Below are 21902 nucleotides of genomic sequence, written 5' to 3'. Positions count from 1 at the left end.
GTTCTGGTAATTTTGCCAAAAAAATCCATTGAAAAAATTATCTGCTAGTTTTCCATAGCATAGAGTGAGATGCCGACGAAATCTCGGAGTTCCGGTTTATATAAAACATTTTTCGAATAGTTCTGAACATACTGAAGCATTTTCTAAAAAGTTCTCAGCACTAGCAATGTTACATGATTTTTTTATAAATTAATACCGCCCGAAAGCCGAGTACTTAGAGAGAATAGAGTGATATGCTGTACGAAATGTCGGAGTACCGGTTTATCTAAAATATTTTTTGAATAGTTCTGAGCATACTAAAGCATTTTCTGAAGAGTTCCCGACACTAGCTATATATATTGCAAGATTTTTTTATAAATTTATATCGCCCAAGCGTCGCGTACTTAGAGAGAATAGAGTGATATGCTGTGTAGAATCTCAAAGTTCCGGTTTATGTAAAATATTTTTCGAATAGTTCTGAACATACTGAAGCATTTTCTGAAAAGTTCCCGGCACTAGCAATATTGTATGATTTTTTATAAATTAATACCGCCCGAAAGCCGAGTACTTAGAGAGAATAGAGTGATATGCTGTACGAAATGTCGGAGTACCGGTTTATCTAAAATATTTTTCGAATAGTTCTAAACATACTGAAGCATTTTCTAAAGAGTTTCCGACACTAGCAATGTTGTATGATTTTTTTATAAATTAATACCGCCCGAAAGTCGAGTACTTAGAGAGAATAGAGTGATATGCTGTGCGAAATGTTGGAGTTCCGGTTTATCTAAAATATTTGTCGAATAGTTCTGGTCATATTTATGCATTTTCTAAAAAGGTCCCTTCACTAACAATGTTGTATAAATTTTTAATAAATTTATATCGCTCGAGCGCCGCGTACTACTTTCTTTTAATTACTAATACGTCACTTTGATTTACTTCTCAAGCTGAAGAAGTAACAAATACATAATGTATTTCAGAAGAGTAAAGCTTCTAGCAATTTTCGAAAAATTGTTATTTTTACATTATATATTTCGGGCGATATAAATTTGTTAAAAAATCATACAACATTGCTAGTGTCGAAAACTCTTTAGAAAATGCTTCAGTATGTTTAGAACTATTCGACAAATATTTTAGATAAACCGGAACTCCAACATTTTGCACAGCATATCACTCTATTCTCTCTAAGTAGGGGAGACCGGGGCCTAACCGTCAGTTTTTTTTCGGTGCCGATTTTTAACAAGAAAATAAATAATTTTAGTTAAATATGGTATACCACTGTAAAGAGTGAACCTTTAGCTACAAAATTTATATAGGAAATTTTTATCTACGTCGCTTTGTTTAACCGGTATAGAGCAAAAACGACAACGGTGGAAAAATTGAAATCTCAAAAATGCCGGGGTTTAACCGTCACACTGCATTTTCAATACATATACGTACATCTAATCCTGAAAAATGATAAGATACATCTTAATAATTGTTTTTTAAGAGAAAAATATAAAAATTTATTTAAAATTTTTATGCGAAACATTATTAAAAAATAGTTACGAGAGTTCCTCTTTCCGCAAAAGTCACTCGCCCGACTTGTTTCACTCCTCGACGTCCGATGACTCTATTCGGTGTCTGCATATTCCATATGCAGTGAGCCTGGAAATGCCCGGAAATGCCTTGGAAATGCACCCGGACTGCTTACTGACGGATTAACACCAAACACAAGTTTCAGGTTTGATCGCCCACGAAATATTAGACATCAACAATAATGAAAAAACTACACTGGATTCGTGTTCAGCATGCATTACTCTTTATAATCACGTACCTCGAGATTTGGAGAGCAAATATTATTGCAGATATTACAAAATTTCCACGCGCAGAAAATGTAACTTTCACCTTCCGAAAACACGTTTGCCATCGTAAAAATCATAACACGGCAGGTAACCTGCCGAAACTCCGTTGGTCACATGGGTACCATAAGCAGCGTTTACAATGTTAATAGCGAGTTCGCACAATATACAGGTTCCGAGATATTTGATTTGACGGTTCAACCCCTGCGACGGTTAGGCCCCGGTCTCCCCTACTCGACTTTCGGGCGGTATTAATTTATAAAAAAATCATACAACATTGCTAGTGTCGGGAACTCTTTAGAAAATGCTTCAGTATGTTTAGAACTATTCGAAAAATATTTTAGATAAACCGGTACTCCGACATTTCGTACAGCATATCACTCTATTCTCTCTAAGTACGCGACGCTTGGGCGATATAAATTTATAAAAAAATCTTGCAATATATATAGCTAGTGTCGGGAACTCTTCAGAAAATGCTTTAGTATGCTCAGAACTATTCAAAAAATATTTTAGATAAACCGGTACTCCGACATTTCGTACAGCATATCACTCTATTCTCTCTAAGTACTCGGCTTTCGGGCGGTATTAATTTATAAAAAAATCATGTAACATTGCTAGTGCTGAGAACTTTTTAGAAAATGCTTCAGTATGTTCAGAACTATTCGAAAAATGTTTTATATAAACCGGAACTCCGAGATTTCGTCGGCATCTCACTCTATGCTATGGAAAACTAGCAGATAATTTTTTCAATGGATTTTTTTGGCAAAATTACCAGAACTATAAAGTATCAGGAACTATAGAACTCGACTGTATGCGAGAAGAACTCTCTTTTATTTTTGATCTGCTAGAAAATGATCTGCTACGGGAAGTTAGCAGATCATTTTTTTGATCGACTGTTTTTTGGGTAAAATCGCCAGAACTATTACTAAAAAGTATCAGGAACTATAGAACTCGATTGCATGCGACAAGAGCTCCCTTTTATTTTTGTAGGCCAGTCATATTAGATATCGAATCGTCCAATTAATCTTCCCAGGTTGCAACCACCATGAATCGCTTTGATTTGAGGTGCTATAAGTGGGATTTATTTTGCTTCGCAAAATTAACGCGGAATAAAAAGTTATTAACAATATTATCAACAAAAAACGCGATTTTTTATATTTTTTCTCAAATATCTCGAAAACTAACAATAAGCAAGATAGGCGAACTAACTATACGTACTTTTTTTGTAGAGCGTAAAATTATCTACAATATGATCTGAACAACATTGATCGTCAAGTCAGTTGTTTAGGTTGCACGTGCCGTCAAACTCCGAGACTCGGATCCCAAAAACCCTCGATTTCACCGTTTTTTTTATGTTGCGCCGGTGATTTTTTTCCATCATTTAAAATGGAATTAAAAATCCCCAAAAAATCACACATCATCTGAGAACTACAAAGAATACTTTTCATGGCGCAACCGATTTTTTAGACCCTTTTTCTTTAGTTTGTAGCTATGTAAGCAAAAAATTTTGAATTTTTGGATTAGTCTTTGTTTTTCGCTGTTTTCAAGCCTTAGAATTTATTTGAGACGAATTTTATCATATGCATCTTGTTGTGGACAAAATTTGCAACAAAAAAGGACCCTTGTATTTTTTTCGTACGACGAACGTTGATTTTTTTATTGACGCGCAAAGTTAAGCGTTATCCGACCTGTGCGCAATATTGGATAACTTTGCGCGTCAATAAAAAAATCAGCGTTTGTCGTACGAAAAAAATACATCGTCCTTTTTTGTTGCAAATTTCGTCCACAACAAGATGCATACGATAAAATTCGTCTCAAATAAATTCTAAGGCCTGAAAACAGCGAGAAAAACTAAGACTATTCCAAAAATTCAAAATTTTTTGCTTACATAGCTACAAACTATAGAAAAAGGGTCTAAAAAATCGGTTGCATCATGAAAAGTATTCTTTGTAGTTCTCAGATGATGTGTGATTTTTTGGGGATTTTTAATTCCATTTTAAATGACGGAAAAAAAATCACCGGCGCAATATTAAAAAAACGATGAAATCGAGGGTTTTTGGGATCCGAGTCTCGGACTTTGACGGCGCGTGCAAGCTAAACAACTGACTTGACGATCAATGTTGTTCAGATCATTATTGTAGTTAATTTTACGCTCTACAAAAAAGGTACGTATAGTTAGTTACCCTATCTTGCTTAGTTTTCGAGATATTTGAGAAAAAATAAAGAAAATCGTGTTTTTTGTTCATAATATTGTTAATAACTTTTTATTCCGCGTTAATTTTGCGAAGCAAAATAAATCCCAATTATAGCACCTCAAATCAAAGCGATTCATGGTGGTTGCAACTTGGGAAGATTAATTGGACGATTCTATGTCTAATATGACTGGCCTATTGATCTGCTGGAAAATGATATGCCAACTTCACCGACATGCCCATGGCCACGACGACGATGCCGACAACAGCAACGGCTCCGACGGCGACTGAGCCGATCGTATTAAACGTAAGTGTGAAAATAATGGGATAATTTCTTATTATTATTAATAATGTTAACACTTTGACGGTCGCACATATCACATGTGACGCATACGTGACGGCGTTCGACAAAGTGTTAATAATGAAATTTATTTACGTATATATACACGAAAATATGGCATTTTACTTAAAATATTTACTTTTTGTTACAGCCTGAAACGTTGAGCTCGTCGGTGCGGGCCGTTTACACCGCGATGCGAGGGAGAGGTAGAGGCTAGAGATGGGCGAACCCGAGTTTTTTTTGTCGAACCGAACTCGAACCGAACTCAATGTTAAGTTCGCGAACTCGAACCGAACTCGAACTTTTCTTTATAAGCTTCGAACTCGAATTCGAACTCGAATCCGAACTCGAACTTTTCTTTATAAGCTTCGAACTCGAATTCGAACTCGAATCCGAACCAAACCACGAATTCAAACTTAACATATTTTAAGCTTTACATTAATACATTCAACTTTTATCTTATTCAATGAAACTTTAGACAGATCTAATAATATTTTACTATTTAGAAGTAATAGAAATCTTAACTTCATGTTTAAAATATGATTAAACAGAGAACTATATTTACTATATTGAAACAGAAACAGATACTAATTCTAATTTTGCATAATTTCGGATGTCCTTGATTTAAATAATAAATTAAATCAAGGACACACACAGTGGGAAACTTTTAAAATATTATAAAATAAAAGATCATGAAAAATCAGAACTGCCAAGAGAGGAGTCAGGGTCAGGGCAATATTAGCTAAATCTATGTATTGTTTATAATACAAATGGAATTTTATTAAAACTCAAACGCTCTTACTTTTACAATGCTTTGATTTTACGTTTTTCTAAATTTGAAACCAAAAACTGCAAAATGAATAATATTACAATAAAAGTTGTACATGTTTATTGCTTGAAATTTCACAAAAAATCATAAAGAAGCTTTTTTAAAACAAAAAATACATGTAAAATAAATTAATGTTACGACTTAGAATTGTGACGTTAATTAAAAGACTTTAGTGAATATACAATAACTGCTCAAATTTACTGTCTCTTAAAATTAGAAATTATAAGGAAGAGAGGAATAGTATAAAAAAATATAAATATTTTTAAATCGCATACACATACACACATAAAGTACAATCTAAAAATTATTAAATAAGAATTAAGAAATAAGAAGTAAGGTCAGAAATAAGGATCAAAGCCAAGAATACCAAAAACCACATGTAACTTATATTTAATCTTAAGTAAAAAAAAAGAATGTTAAACCAGCTAAACAGTTAGAATCAGAGATTAAAGATTGTCATGAAGAAATACCAACTGCTCAACATGCTCTGTTGTCAAATTTTTTCTACGATTAGTTACTATTGCACCTGCATGTGAAAAAAGTCTTTCACTCGAAACTTCAGTTGCCGCAAGCCCCAAATAATGCCGTGCAACAATCCCAACGTGTCTAAAGGTAGAGATATTCTCACGCCACCACTTTGTGGGATCATTAAAAACATCAATATTTTTAGTATGAAGAAAGCTATCAACCTAGAATAAAATGAGAGCTAAGGGCTAAATAACATATACGTAATTGAAAATGTTATCATTGAAATTTTATATCTATTTGACTTAAGTCTAAAAACTAAACAAAATGGCAACGGTCATAACGGTAAACACTCAACTATTACTTAAATAAAAGAGCATTATAATAAATAAATTCAAATTTTGTCTTACTTTTTTATTAAATTAAAATTGCAACTAACATATCGATTTACCTCTATGTCTAAAATCTCCTGCATATCCATAAAGTCACAGCGTAAATTGTAAATAGTGCATCTCTCTCGAACCGCATCCCAAACAGAATTTGATGAGGACTGGCAAACTGAAGTAGTTTCAGTACTTTCGGTTATCATGGACTGTTGACATTCTGATACTTGCGGTTGATTTAATTTAGGATCTGAAGCAATTTGAGTACTTGTGTTTGTTTTAACTGATTTGTGGTATGCTTTATGAACCTCTTTCTTCAACTTCTTGGTAGCTGATTCAACTTCTGCAGGATCTGTTAATATTGCCAATCTATATCTGGGATCGACTGCCATAGCAAGAATGTACACATCATCATTTTTATAAGCTCTGAAACAATTTTGAACTTCTTTTAACAGATTTCGAGCAAATATTATGCCAGTGTCAGCACTATCTTGGGTTTTAGCATCAATAAACTTATTGAGTTCAGTTTCAATACTATAAATAACTGGAAGCAACATTGAAGCTGTTGGTAAATTTGAACTGCCGAGAGAAGCAGTGACATCAGCAATAGGCTTTAAAATAATTGTCACATTTGCAAAAAGAATTATTCTTAGTTTTATAACCTTCAGTTTTAAATAAATGCGACCATCATAGAGGACAAGAAATTCAGCGAATAGGACTAAGTACGTCACAAACAAGGAACAGAGACTCTGTGCTATATAACCTTAAGATTAGGTTGAAGGCACCTATCACTCCTCACCCGAGAACTTTCAAAAAAAAAAAAAAAAAAAAAAAAAGAGAATAATAAATGCGATCACAAACTGTTAAAAATTATTGAAAAATCAAATAAAAAGTAAAATTTCTCAATAATGACTATAGAAGGAGCGAAATAGAAAAGAATAAGAAATTACTTTTTACTAAATTCCATTCAGTATGAGTTAGATTATCCTTGCCCGCCTCATATCGCTCTGCAACAATTGCTTTCTCTTGTTCTACCGATCGGTTCAGTAACAGATATTCTGTATTCCAACGTGTTTTGACCATTGTAATCATCTCATGAGAGAGAGAGAGAGAAGAGGTAATTTGTAAAGGCGTTGATAATATTCCAATCTCATGCGGGCTTTTGAACTTCGATGATATCTTGTTGCAATCCGCTGTAATTTTTCTAGTATCCTGTCGAGTTCTAAGCCAATTCTTGCATGTCTTATACATAGTTGAAGAGTATGATCAGCACATAACAAGTGATTGAAATTATCTAGAGAGGACAACGCAGCAATCATGTTAGCAGCGTTATCAGTAACTGTATATAATGGAATTTCAATATCTATTTTCCATTCTGACAACATGTCTTCAAGTTTATCTGAAATAGCTTTTGCTGTATGAGGCGCTGGAAAATTGTAACAGCCTAAGGTCTTGCTGATAAGAAAGAAGTCACTGTTGATATACTGGCAATTAAATGCAATATAATGATGCCCTGCTCGTGATGTCCATAGATCAGTCATAAAACATAATGATTCGACATTTAACTTATCTTTATCAATCATTTCTTTGATACTAGTTTTTGCTTTTTCATACAAATTAGGCACTATGTTTCTTGCAACTTTACTGCGAGAAGGAAGTGTATATCTTGGGTCAAGCTCGTAAGTAAGTTCTCTAAAACCGCGATCTTCAACAATAGAATAAGGTTGAAAATCTAAGGCAATCATTTTCCCCACTGCTTCATCCAGCTTCATTTTTTTTGAGGAAGTCTTTAAATAAGAAGTATTCTTTTGAAAAATATTAGGTAAAGAAGACTGTATTAAAACGTTATTTTTATTGCTTGCTTGTCTTTTTAATTTGAGCTTTTTTTTCTCTTCTTCAAGCTCTAACATTTTCTTGTTTTCTTCAGGGTGCATTTTAAGATGCCGCTTTAATGTAGAGGTAGTGCTCGTTGGTGTTGAAAGAATTTTTAAACACTCTTTTGCTTTACATTGAGCAGAATTTTTATCTATCTTCTTGAAAAAATCCCATACGACACTGACACCAAAATCTTTGCCTTGATTATTATCTTCATATTCTTCATCATCATTTTCATGTTCATATACATTTTTATTTTGATTATTTTTTGTATTGGCTTGTTTTGTTACATCAGTTTCTACACTTTCTACAGTTTCTACCACATATTCTAGTATATTTCTATTTTTGTTTTCTTTATCTTTCCAACCTTTTGATTTTGGCTTGCGTTTTTTCTGTTGGTAATGCCGCTGTGCTTGCTGTTGTGATTCATTGACTTCATTATTATTTCCTTCATTACTGTTGAGAAGAGGTTCAGGAGAGTCAATATCCGAAATATCCGAATTGTTAAATTCCATTTCTTTCTATATCTTTATCTTTTGAAATACTGAAATAAATGATATCTAGTGCAGAAAAATTAAATCAATCTGTCACACAGAAAGCAATATATCAATAAAAGAACAAAACAGCAGTGGAATTATCTAAGCTTACAAATAATACAAATCACATAACCACTTTTTCATTCACAAGTACACACAAAAGCTAAGACGATTTAGACGATACCCAGAAAACACAATGCAACAGGTAACGTACATGTATATAACATATGTATTATGTTGCATTTATATTGTTGAATAGGAAATTACAACTAACCTGTACGTTACATGTTGCATTGTGTTTGCTGGGTAATATCATTAAATAGAAAAGTATACCAAGTCAATATATTAAATTTGAATATAAACTTGCTTGAAAAAAGATCTTAATCTTATTATTCTTCCACTTTTCTTGCTATCGCCAGCGCGCCAGTAATTGATAATTCATATCAACGTGATACAAAAAGTTTGTTTTCTATTGCTGCACGCAGGCTGCAGTGAGTGCAGTGCTGCACTCGCTGAACTGGTAGTGTAACTGCAACTGCTCAGTGCTCGTGCTCACTGCCCACTGGTCCATTGGTGCAATAACTTAGAGTGAGATAAGTATATTTTGTTTCACTCTAAACTCTAACTTATTGCACTAATGTGCTGCACCAGTTTACCAGTGCAGCAATAGAAATCAAACTTAAGAAGATTCACAAAATGCGAGAGATTTGATTGATTTGAATGGCAATCGATTGGACATACAGGACATACTGATTGGCCACATTGCAAAGATTGCAGTTATTTAACGAAGAAATGGTTGTGATCAATCGTAACATGTTCAAAAACGGAATGTTACCAAAAGAAAGAAAAAAGTTCGAGTTAACTGTAACAAGGCTCGAACTGTTCGAGTTCGAGATAAAATTTGGATTTATTTATCTCGAACTCGAATCAAACAGTTCGGTTCGAGTTCGAGTCGAACAGTTCGTATTTCGAATAGTTCGCACACCCCTAGTAGAGGCAGAGGCAGAGGCAGAGGAAGAGGAAGAGGCAGAGGTAGAGGTAGAGGAAGAGGCAGAGGCGGAGCTGGAGAAGAAAAAAAAATCTCGGGAATTAACATTTACTATTATCCCAAATGAAATAACTTTTATATAATACATATACTTTTTTTAATTTACTTTTAAATAAAATAACAATTAATATATAATATATTTTATTTATGCGTAGCTGTTCCTCTGACTCCTAAAAATCCTTTCCTTCCTGAATTAATAAAAATAGTAATCTAAAAATCGGGATTTCTATATATTACGTTAACAAATTTTAATTTTTATGTTAATAAATATTTATTTCATTGTATTTACAATTTATATATATATAAATTATATATCTATATATATATATACATACATACATACATACATATATAAATATATTTAAAAGGTATAAATTTAAAAATTGTAAATATAATTAAATAAATATTTATAAATGTAACTGATGTAACGTAGCGCATCGTCGATTTGCCAACTCGAGACTTGGCTGGACTTCGCACTCGGCGAGACACCGTACGCGATACCCGAAATGCGTGGCATCGTGGTATAGCCGACGCGTGCTAGCGGCAACGCTGGCAACGTCACAGCTCAAGAGAGAAGGAGACAGCAGATCGTATGTCTGTCCTCTCCTCGCTCGAAGCTTGCCGAGCGCGGCCGCCGGGGCCAGCATATCCCCTCCAGCTGGCTAGTTCGGACACGAACCATTAGCACGGACGCAAACCATGTGCAGTTACCGAGCGAAACGACGTAGTTGAGTTGCACTTTCTCAAGCGGCGCGTCGGAAAATTCGTCCCCACGAAAAAGGCCGGGATGGCCTCTCTCAGGTTTCTCTCTGGTTTTACGAAGATGGGCCTTTCCAAAAACGCTATAGATTCAGTAAAGAAGCTATGGGGACGGCGACATGACAAGCTCAGCGCAGAGGGCAGCACCGACCCAGATAGCAAAATGTTAGCAGAATGCGCGCAGATTGGCAGCAAATTTGATTAAAATCCCACACCAAAACCATAGCCATCTGTTTCCGCATTAAGCTCGTGTTCTGTCGACAGAGCCTGCTGACAGGCAATGTAAGCAGATTGCCAACAGAAACCGCGCAGAGCCTGCATACATAACCTGGCAGCAGATTGGCAGCAAAAACCGAGCAGAGCCTGCGCGCTCGACCTGAGAACAGATTGGCAGCAAAAACCGAGCACACTTTGTCCATACCCATACAGTTCAACAGTTTTCTGTCTCTGTATTTCGTTTTTCTCTTCTCTCCTCCAACTTCATCATCCATCTCTCTCCTTCTTCGTTGCCCTTCAAGATTTTTCTTACTCTCTCCTCTGTTCCTTCCCCCATGTCATCGCTTCCTTCCCTCGCGCATCTCTCCAGCGTATGTTCTCATGTTTCTTCCTCCGCTTCACATACTCTGCATCTTCTTTTCTCCTCTGATTCCCAGTATCTTCCGCCGCGCATCTCGTTACCTAGTCTGAATCTTGCTATCCTTGTTATCGATTTTTCTTTTCCTCTTTTTCCAGATACTCCGGTCTTCCGATTTCTACTATCTCTTTGTACCATCTATTGTATTTTGACTCTCTTATCCTTTCGTTTATCTCCTGTATTTGTATGTCTCTATCTCTACACCCTACCTCTTCTATGCTACTCCATCCTTCTTCTCTTTTCCTTTCTATCTCTTCTGCTGCGTATCCTCTGCACTCGTAAAACTTTCTACGTTCTATTTCCCATTTTGACTTCTCTTTCCTTACGTCTTTCTTTATTTCCTTCCAGCATGCTCTTGCTATTTTGTTTCCCTCTCCGTTTTCTAATTTTTCCTCGTATCTCATTGCCCTTTTTGCCGCTTTTGTTCTCATCTTAACTCTTTTGGTTTCTTCTCTTATCATATAACCGGGTGTGCACCAGTCTAATGCTAACGTCCATCTTATAAACCTCTCTTGTATCCTCTCTATACTCTCTCTTTCCTTCCATCCCCATACTTCTGCTCCATACATCGCCACACTTGCCACCAGCGAGTCAAAGAGTTTCATTCTTCTTCTCCAGTCTCCTCCAAAAATTCTTTTTCCTATATCCCATACTTGCCTCATTGCTACTGTGGCTTTTCTTACTCTCTCCTTTATATGCGCTTCTTGTCCACCGTTTCTTTGAAATATGTATCCTAAGTAGCAAAATTCTTTTACCTCTTCTATTCGTTCTCCTTTCCATTTCCATTCCACCTTTTTGATTCTACCTCCTCCTTTCCTAAATCTCATGACTTTTGTTTTTCCCACATTCACTGTTAGCTTCCTTTTATCAAAATATTTTTCTAACCTCCTTATCATTTGCTTCATTTCCTCTTCTTCCTCTGCAATTGCCACCACATCATCCGCATATGCAAGCGTCCAGATTTTTGTGTTTCCTATAACCACCCCTCCTTCCTGCCCTTTTCTCATTACTTCCTCCATGTCCGCCAGCATCAGTACAAACAGCAGCGCACTCAGGGGACATCCCTGTCTTACTCCTTTAACTGTCCAAAAACATGGTCCTTTTTCTCCATTACATCTAATCACATTTTTTGTTTCTTTATACAGCTCTTTGATTCTAACTCTCAGCCTTTCGCTTATTCCATTCTTCTCCATTACCTTTCATAATATTTCCCTGTCGACTGAGTCAAATGCTGCCTTCAAATCTATAAATGTTGCCACTAGCTTCCCTTTTTCTTTGTTAATCGCTCTTCCTATTACATAGTTGAATGTGTATATATTTTCTATCGTTCCCTTTCCTTTCCTGAATCCTGTTTGCGTCTCCGGTATTAGTTTCTTCTCTTCTACCTCTTTCTCTAGTCGTTTTGCTAGAATAGCTGCGTATATTTTGTAGCTCGTGTTCATCAGTGTTACACCTCTGTAGTCTCCTGCCTCTTTTCCTTCCCCTTTCTTTACTATTGGTACAATTATTCCTTCATTCCAGTCTTCTATCATTTCCCCTTTCCTCCATGCTATGTCACATATCTTCCATATTGCTTCCTTTAATGTGTTTCCTCCGTTTGTCCATACTTCGTTTGGTATTCCATCCGTTCCTGCTGCTTTTCTATTTTTCATCTCCGCTATTACTTCTTCTATCTCCTCTCTTCTTATTCCTTCCTGATCTTTGCAACCATCTCCTGTTTCTTGTTTTTCCTTTTCTGTCTCCTGCTTCGTTCCTACACTTCTTTTCTGTGTTTCCTTTCTCTATTTATGAATCTCCATACCTCCTTTTCATTTTTTGCATCCTTTGCTTCTTTTATAATTCGTTCTCTTTCCTTCTCTTTTCATTCTTTTATCTTTTCTCTGTATTCTTTTCTCTTCTTTATGTATTCTGCTTTTTCTTCTTCTCCATTTTTCCACTTTCTTAGCTTCTTTTTTGCTTCTCTTCTTAGCTCTGCACACTGTCCGTCCCACCATTTGTTTTTTCTCTTCGCTTTATTGTCTATTCTAATTTTTTTCCAGCTTGCTGCCCGCGCCACAGCGTTCTTTATTTCTTTCATTAGCTCCTCCGGGTTTTCTCCATCTATTGTTTTTTCTTCGATCTTCTCTCTGTATCTTTCTACAGCTTCTTTAGACCAGTCCATTACTTTTTTTACTTTCCTCTCTTCCCTTTTCCTTTCTTCTATTTCCTCCGTTACTTTAAGTACTACATATTGATGATCCGATTCTATCTCCTCTCCAATTCTTACCTCTTCTGTTCTTTCCCATAGCTCTTGATTCCCTATTATATAGTCTATTACTGTCTCTCCTTTCCCTCCGGTAAAGGTGAAATCTCCTTCTTTATCTCCCTTGGTTCCATTTAGTATTCCTAGCCCTTCTTCTTCCATAAATTCTATCAGTTTTCTTCCTTCTGCGTTTATTTCTTTGTCTCTTGATCTTCTTTCTTCTCCAAAGATGTCCGTGATTCCTCCTTTTTCTCCTGTTCTTGCATTGAAGTCACCTCCTATTATTATTCGCTCTCCTATGCCTCCTTCGTTCGTATATTCTTTTATTACTCTTATTTTTTTGTCAATGTCATTATTTACGTATACGCCGATAATCTTCCATTCTCCCTCCTTTGTTTTTACAATTCTCTCCACTACTCCTTCCTCTTCTCTCTCTATTCTTCCTTCCGCTTCAAGTCCCTTTCTTACTCCGGTGATTATCCCTCCTCTTGCTCTTCCTCTCTTCTTTTCTCTTGTCGCTGGCTGACATTTCCATACATATTTCTCTGGCATTATTCTCTTTATTTTGCTCCATTCTTTTTCTTCCACCCACGTTTCCAGGAGCGTTATTATGTCCCACTCTTCTATTACCTTCCAAAACCCTTCGTTTTTCCCTTTTAGTCCTGCTATGTTCCAGAAGCCTACTGTCATTCCCCTTTGCCTTTCTGCTATCCGCTTCTTCTTTCCTTCTGTTCTTCTCCTCTTCCTTCCTCCTCTTCTCCTCCGTATAGTCTCCTCATTTTCTTCCCGTCTCTGTTCCTTCCTGTTCCCTTCGAAATCTTTTTCTGTCTTCCAGCTTTTCCTCGCTTTCATTCCAATTCTTTTCGTGGCCGTCTATCCATATTTTTTGGTATCCTAATGTTGCTCTTTTCCCTTTTTCTCTCTCCTCCTTCACTATACTCCATAATTGTTTTTGGATTTTTCTCTCCGCTACTGTCATGTCATCATCTATGTACATCTTTTTTTCTTTCCCCATCTTCTTTCTGTTTATCATAACCTCTTTCTTGTCCTCCCATTTATTCAACCTTACTAGTGTCATTCTGTTCTCTCGTCTGCCAATTATTTGTATCTCTTCCACTTCTACCTCTTTTTTGACGATTTCTTTCAGCAGCTTTTCAATCTTCTCTCTTCTCTCGTTTCCTTCTTCTATTTCCGCTCCTTTTATTATTATATTATTTCTTCTTCTTTTCCTTTCTTCTAATTCATTTTTTCTTTCTATCTCTTTCATTTTCCTCATCAACTCATTGCTCTCCTTCTCTCCCTCTCTTTTCTTCTCCGCCTCCTCCATTCTCTCCTCCAGTTGCTTTACTCTTTTTTCTATATCAGTTTTCAGTTTTTCCCATATCATTTCGCTTTTTCTGTACTCTTCTCTCAGGTCTTGCATCTCTTTCATCAGTTCCTCCTTATCTTTCTTTCTTTCTTTCTCTTGTTCCTCCAATTTCGCCAGTATTTCCTTCAACGTTTTTTCTGTCTCCATGCTTCCCTCTTCCTCTTTTTTAACTTTGCTTGGTGGCGATCTACTTACTCTTCTCTCCTTATTAAATTTATCTATAATCTCTTTCTCGGCCTTTTCTATTTCCTCACTCTCCTGCTCTCTTCTCCTTTTCTTTATAAAGTCTTTAAACGACCCTTGGCTTCCTGTTCTGTCTCTTGTTTTTGACAGTTCCGTTGTCCTCGCGTGTTTACTCTCTGTGTTCTTACCTCCTTTACTCGTTTCTTTATTCTCTTTCTTGTGCTTCTCCTCGCTATTTTTACTCCCTTTACTCTCCTCCTTCTTCTCCTCCATCCGCTCCTTTCCCTGCCTTTGCGATGATCCTAGTCTTTCTGTTTATTTCCTATGCCACTTCTGTGTTGTGCGGGCCTCTCCTAACCTCAAAATTATCGCCGCTACACAGATTCGAAAATCTTCTGCCTGCGTCCTCTGCTCTGCTTGCCTTCTTTTCTCTCTGCCTTATTGCACTTTGCGCATGCAACTGTCTGAAAAACAGAATCGCCCTAGGGCAATATCACGGCAGAATACTTCCAATAGATTTATGCAAATGATATGCGTGTTTCTCCTTATACTTACTCGGTCGGTAACCTCGTTATCCATTTAATTGCAATATATACTGTAGCACTCAGTAATAACAGTACTTCGTAAAATGCAGACACTTTTGTAGGTTATATTATCGAATCTTCTGCTAATAAGGTTGCAGTCGCCGCCTCAAGGAAGCTCGTGACCTGCCTTGAGATAAGGGAGCCAATAAAGCCCCTTGCACAATGCCAGGCAACAGGCAATAGGAACAGGGAGTAGAAATCAGAAATCATGTATAAATGCAGAATAAACAGTGACACAGGCAATAGACACAGAGTTTCCGTCACGTTGGAAATTCTGTGCCTATTGCCTGTTGCCAACCAATCATAGCATTCGAATTTTTTAGGTTGTAATTAACGATTTTTTGGTTATTCCTGTTTCTATTGCCTGTTGCCTGGCATTGTGCAAGGGGCTTAAGGCTCCTTGTTCGGTCAAGAAAGGTTTATGAAATGTAGAATAAGGAATAAGGAATCCTTATTCCTCAAGGAAGAACTATGAATACGCGTAAAGTCTAGGATTTGTGAGATTTTTTTGAAAAAAATCAAACGGTCGCATTGAGAAAAAAAATATTTTTCACTTAAATCCTAAAAAAAAAACAGTTATATTGTTTATTAAAAATTTTTTCGATATTTTCTTTGAAAAGTACAGTGAAAAACGAAAAAAAGATTACCTTATTTTTTACAATACCTTTTTTCTTCTCAAAGTCACAGACATTTGAAATTTTAAACTGCATTTTTTTGAAAAAATCCATAACTTAAGTATAGGTAGAGATAAAAATCTAAAAAAATCATGGGAGCTACTTTCATTTAGTATAAAAACACAAAAAAATTTCCGCCAAATCAAAAATGGTCGAGGAAAATCCTCAGTGATTTGGCATGAAATGCCCTATATATTATCTTTGCAATTGGTGCAATTTAAAGATTTCACATATTTTTTTAAAATACATATTACTTGGGTTGAGTTAGGTAACACAATTTTGTGATATAATTTTGTTGAGGAGAAATAAAGCTACTATCACTTAAGTTGGATTTACAAAATACATTGCGCGTGTACTTGGCGGCATTTTTTACCTTTTTTGAAAAAAGTAATTTTGTACTGTTTTATATACGTCTCTGTTAACTAGGTTATCTAAGTCTTCTACAGACGATTCCGAGTCTCGACATCGAACTCGCGAAACTCATGTTCGACCGTTAGACGCCGTGCCGTCGTAAGCGGTGAGATCCCGACGACGGGCAGAGGCGCCGTACGGCAAACCGGGCTCGTGCGACGACCGGCCCGCGAGGACCGGCCGCCTATTAGTGTGTCACATTGTTTTGAGCCTTTCGACTCACGAGACTCCTAGAGATATCATTGCCACCTTTGACTAGAGAGGATACGGCCTTAGAGGCGTTCAGGCATAATCCCACGGATGGTAGCTTCGCACCACCGGCCGCTCGACCGAGTTTTTGTATCTTGTAGGGGAGACCAGGGCAAACTCGATACGATTTTTTCAAAGGCAATTTTCAATAATTAATTACAATTTTCAAGCAAATTTAATGGTACACATGTAAAGAGTTTTCCTTCAGGTACAAAATTGCTTCAGGAAGTTTTGCTGTACGTCGCTTAGTTTTGCCTCCAGGAAAGGAATAGTGACGCGAAAACAAATTTTTAAATTGAAAAATGCCGGGGCAAACTCGACACTTTACCTGATCGACACAATTTGATCTGTAACTTATTTTTTATTGTCTGAAACTAAACATACATTATTTATCGTGTATTTAGAAAGTACAAAAATTCGGAATTAAGTAAAACAATTATTGGAAATAATGAGAACAAAAATTGTTGAACTTTCAATTATTTTCATCTAAACTCATGTTTGAAAAACAATTTATGCAAGTAAATTCGCGATTAGACGTGCGCACACATTTGTCATGGGCCATATAGCTGTATGACAAGCATCGTTTGTTATTGGGAACCGATGAAACGGCGTGGTGTCGACTTTGCCCCGAACGTTATTTTTCACTTTTGTCACTCCAAAAACATAAAAATTTTGAAAATATGCAAAAACTATTATCGGATTCGTATAGAGCATCGAATTTCCCATCAAAATCACTAACCGGTAGATTCGCAAGAGTAAAGCTCGATGAAAGAGTAGACATTTTTAAGAGATCAGAAAAATTACTTTTCACCATAAGAAACGCTTATGTCGCGCTAAAAATTACACCATAATTCAGAATATCACCAAATTCCGTTGATAATACTGGCACATAAAGACGCATTAACAGTAGGAAAGGCAAGTTTTTACAATAGATTTAAATTGGCAAAAAGCCTAGTGTCAAGTTTGCTCCGGTGTCGAGTTTGCCCCGGTCTCCCCTACCTACTCACACACATATTTTTTATATTTATTATATTTTTTTCATACATTTTACATTTTTCTTTTAAATATTTTTCTATATACATACACTTAACAGACTTTAACTTAGAGCACTTAACAGCTGTAAAATGAATATAGCGACTCTTGACAACCGCTCTAAGTTGAAGTGAAAAAGCAGTAAGCACAAAACAGCTTTCTTACTCTATCCCATGGTGGAAGCCATGCTCTGTCCTAAACTACCAACTTTCGGCTTCATGTCGTAGATGGAATGCTTGGTTTATATTACATATGTCGTTGGTTTTACATAAAAACGCTAAAATATAATCAGGAATCAATTGGAGAATTGCGAGAGCTCCCTTCGCGAGCGTTATCGCGCGTTATCCATGCATTTCGTTCGCCGTCCACGAGTACCGTTCTCAGGACGATCACGTCCCAACCAGAGCAGCAGCCGACGAGCATTTGCGCGTATCGAGTCGAGTGTCGAACCGTTATACAGATACGCGGAACAATCGGAAATAGCGGCGCAACATTTGTTAACGCTATTACGCACCCGCCTGTCCGTAATCGACAAGGCCGAAGGTGGTGACGGCGCGTCATCGCGGCCGACGACAGGCGGCGATTTTTGCCATTTCTCGAGAGTCTGACGAGAGACGAATAGAAAAACGGCTGTTTTCCGCGGACTGTTACTTGCCGTAACTTGATATTTCAAAAAAGATAAAAAAAGGCGCCAAGTACACGCAATGTATTTTGTAAATTCAAAAATCTAACCTAAGTGATAGCTTTATTTTTCTTTAACAAAATTATATCACAAAATTACGTTATCTACCTAAGCTCAACCTAAGTGATATGTATAAATCCAAAAATTCAACCTAAGTGGTAGTAGCTTTAATTTCTTCTTAACAAAATTATTATATCACAAAATTATGTTACCTAACTCAACCAAAGTGACATGTATTTCAAAAAAAGATATAAAATCTTTAAATTGCGTTAATTGCAAAGAGAATATATATATATATATTGCTTTGAAAAATAATTGTTGTGCAACTACTTTTAAAAAATAAAATCCAAGTGGTACATATCTTTGTGTTTCCATTCAAGGGTCTTCCCCAGTGAGAAATAAAAAGTCGAAATGATATCGAAATGATATCGAAATATGGTCATCGAAATCCAACATCGTTTCGAGATTCAGACGGTCTTGATTTCGAGAAATTTTCGACATCGAAATCAGCTCAATTTCGACATCAAAATCAGCTCGATTTCAAATAATTTTCGACATCAAAAACAGCTAAATTTCGAATAATTTTTGATATCAAAAGTAGTGCAAATTTAATATACTACAGTGCAGCCGCAGGTGCTGTAGATGGGCCTATATTGCTAATGTGAGGACTGTAAAACTTGGAAGGATTTGCAGCATTTCCAGAAATCTATTTATTCCACAAAAAAGAACAAGTAAAATTGTTCAAACATCTGCTTAAATAAGCTTACAAACATCTGCTTAAATAATGCACGAGCAGCATATACGACATGAATGATATATACGACACGAGCAATAATCCACGACACAAGCATTAAGTACGACAAATATAATCTGCTAATAATAGCCTTATTAATCTTATTATGTTGACTTCTTTTTCTCCCTTGAAGACTCAGAGACACGTTCAGTCCTTTTCCCAAAAGAACCATCCTCCTGCTTTCTCCATGAGCTGTTGATTAGCCACTTTGCAGCACTTTTCTCTGCCACAGAAATGTCACAGATGTCAAATTTGATTAGAAGAGCTCCTAGAAAGCAAAAGAATAAGACTTAAATTAAAAACAGTACATGTCACAAAAAAAATAATAACGAAAAAGATAAGATGACATTATCGCCAATCAATGTGACGATTATTGTAGATATAAACTAATATTCATTCATTAAAACTTCTCAAAAGCATAATAAAACAATGTCAAAAAAATCCCCATATACATTCAACGTCAGGTATATCTTTTTCACTTCAATAACAATCACCAAACATTTTTGATAAAGATGAGAAAAATAAAATAAATATAAGCTGTAAGATGCTTATCTGATACATTATTGACATTTCCTTAACTATAATCACTAGTCAGGAAGCAGAAACATTTAGTTATAATGTATCCGATCGAAAAAGTCTAATAATTCAAAATATCAAAGTGAAAAGATATATACATATAGCATTGAATGTAACTCACTCTATTCCTACAGTCCTTAAATCTTTCCACAGTCTCTCTCTCTCTCTCTCTCTCTCTCTCTCTCTCTCTCTCTCTCCCCCCCTCCCTCCCTCCCACCCTCTTAAAGTCAATGTATATAAATTTCCGTAAAAAACAAGATTTTACTAAAAGTTACAATTGTATTGACAAGTAATTTATTTCAATTCTAAAAAAAAGACTAACTTAGGAGATACATTCCACTTATTCTCAAATATTACAAAGAAATATATTTTTATTCCCCCTCCTGCTTAACTTTCCTCGGAAATTATAATTTGATAATGATTTTACCTTGAACAACATCCCACAGTTTCAGAGTATCAAAGCATCTCTTGTTTCCGTGACCTTGTAGACTGAACTTTGATGCCAGAGTATTAGTTACAAGTTTCGCCAATATTCTTCTGACTGAATTTTCCACATTTTTTTGTCTACATTCTTGCTAAGATAGGAACACTGAAATCATATTTTAAAAAATTGGTTTACAAAAATATAAAAACTAAAAGTAATGTATCACGTACCACTTCAAAAAATGTTGTTGCAAAAAATTTTGAAACTTAAAATACAATATCAATGATGTATGTTTTACACATAAAAAAAGTTCAAGAAATATCTTAATGGTTTATTTATATTTTATTTATATTTACAGCAAAAATGTCGATTCTCTATAAGGGATAATGTTAATTTTATCAACTTTAAACTTAAATAACTCTTAAATAACTTCAAAATTTTACAGAGTATTTTTAATTTAATTTAGAAACAATTTACAGCACTTTCTGAATATATTTGAAATACCTCCAATACATCCTTAATTACAATAACTTTTAAACCAGTAAGAGAATTGTGCTGAAATTTTACACAGATACTTAGACGTAATAAAAAAAGCTTTTAACTTTGACAATAAAAAGAACGTAATAAAAAAAGTGTACTTACTGGAAGGTCAGCCATATTATTCGTCCTTATTTTTAACTCCCTCTTATAATTAATACTTGATCCCCTAAACGGGCTCGATAAACAGTCACTTCAAGAGTATAAATAATATCGGATAACGCAATCAAATATGAAATCTGGAAAACAGTCAGAAATGTATGTTAATGAGTGTGTGTGGTATGCTGTGTGTCCGCAGCGACGAACTCGTAGGATTATGCGTGCGAATCAATCCTCCCTGCGGGTGCTAAGGGTCACTTTTTCAACATCTGTTAACCTTTAACCGACGGTTAACACTTCGAAATAGTCAACAGAAATTCGCTATTTTGAAAGTTAACTGTCGGTTTAGAGGTTAACAGACGTTGGAATTATGACCCTAGGCTGATGGCAAAGAACGAGAGACATAGGCGCTTATATGTCTGTGTAGTCGACAGACGTCTCGTTCTCTGCCGTCACACACGCACGCACACACACGCACACGCACAACCTAAATGTATTTCAGCTAAATACCTTTTTTTTTGTAGAGGTTAATTCCCTCGGTTGAGGGAAATTAGTGCCTTCAGTTCCGCCCCGGATTCAGCTAAATACCTCAGGCGTGGAGGTGCGATCATGCATCACCGTACCCTCGTCGGCGTTTCGACGGCCTCGTCGTTGCGGCAACGCACGCTGCGATTGTGATCGGCCGGATCGGCGTGCGGCTTTCGGATCTCGGTACTCGGTACTCGGTACTGATGCGGTAACTCGCGTTACGAGGATTGATATATTCGATATATCCTGATATATCCGCGGTCTTCGATCGACTTTTCGTTGACGCCTCGTGCACACAATAACACCGTTAACGCGACTCGACAAGATAGAACCATATAGAACTTGTTGAATAACAGGTAACATACTATAGCATCCACGCCGCGTAAGTTGCGTACACATATGATAGCTAAGATGATTTGATTGGCTGACGCTCAAAGACGCGATAGTTATAACCGCCAAATTCAAAACCGTACGAATTCAAAGAACAAATTAAGCATTAGATTACCATTAATTAGTTTTTGAAAAGTAATTAATACTAATTTTCTCCAACGTTTTTTCCGCCACTTAATTTTTCCAACCATGCACTTTCGTGTCCCACGCGTTTTTCAGTATGTTAATAACTTTGAAAAATTCCCCAAAAA

General features: G+C 36.1%; 1 protein-coding gene and 1 long non-coding RNA gene across 4 annotated transcripts; both read right to left on the bottom strand.

Moving 5' to 3' along the window:
• Positions 1 to 5102: 5102 nt before the first annotated feature.
• LOC139784318 (zinc finger BED domain-containing protein 4-like) lies at positions 5103 to 8921 on the bottom strand. 3 transcript variants are annotated; one of them, XM_071723477.1, is made up of 4 exons: positions 8712 to 8921; positions 6977 to 8445; positions 6095 to 6452; positions 5103 to 5867 (listed from the first exon to the last, which is right to left on the bottom strand). In XM_071723477.1, the coding sequence occupies exon 2, from the start codon at positions 8414 to 8416 to the stop codon at positions 7115 to 7117; it is 1302 nt and encodes a 433-aa protein (XP_071579578.1). In that variant the 5' UTR covers positions 8417 to 8445; positions 8712 to 8921; the 3' UTR covers positions 5103 to 5867; positions 6095 to 6452; positions 6977 to 7114. The 3 variants fall into 3 exon arrangements, with proteins under 3 accessions (XP_071579578.1, XP_071579579.1, XP_071579577.1); XM_071723478.1 differs by having other exon boundaries at positions 8771 to 8921; XM_071723476.1 differs by having other exon boundaries at positions 6977 to 8921.
• A 10078-nt stretch (positions 8922 to 18999) lies between these two features.
• On the bottom strand, positions 19000 to 21902 carry LOC139784316 (uncharacterized). The gene is made up of 4 exons (XR_011721539.1): positions 21244 to 21902; positions 20740 to 20873; positions 20101 to 20262; positions 19000 to 19365 (listed from the first exon to the last, which is right to left on the bottom strand). It is a non-coding gene; the product is annotated as an uncharacterized lncRNA (long non-coding RNA).

The sequence above is a fragment of the Temnothorax nylanderi genome, unplaced genomic scaffold (assembly GCF_030848795.1).
Source record: "Temnothorax nylanderi isolate EJ_2023f unplaced genomic scaffold, tnyl_v1.0 TNYL_tig0610_pilon, whole genome shotgun sequence".
Classification (NCBI taxonomy): domain Eukaryota; kingdom Metazoa; phylum Arthropoda; class Insecta; order Hymenoptera; family Formicidae; genus Temnothorax; species Temnothorax nylanderi.
The sequence above is the reverse complement of the archived record's forward strand: the minus strand, read 5'-3'. Positions and strand labels throughout refer to the sequence as shown.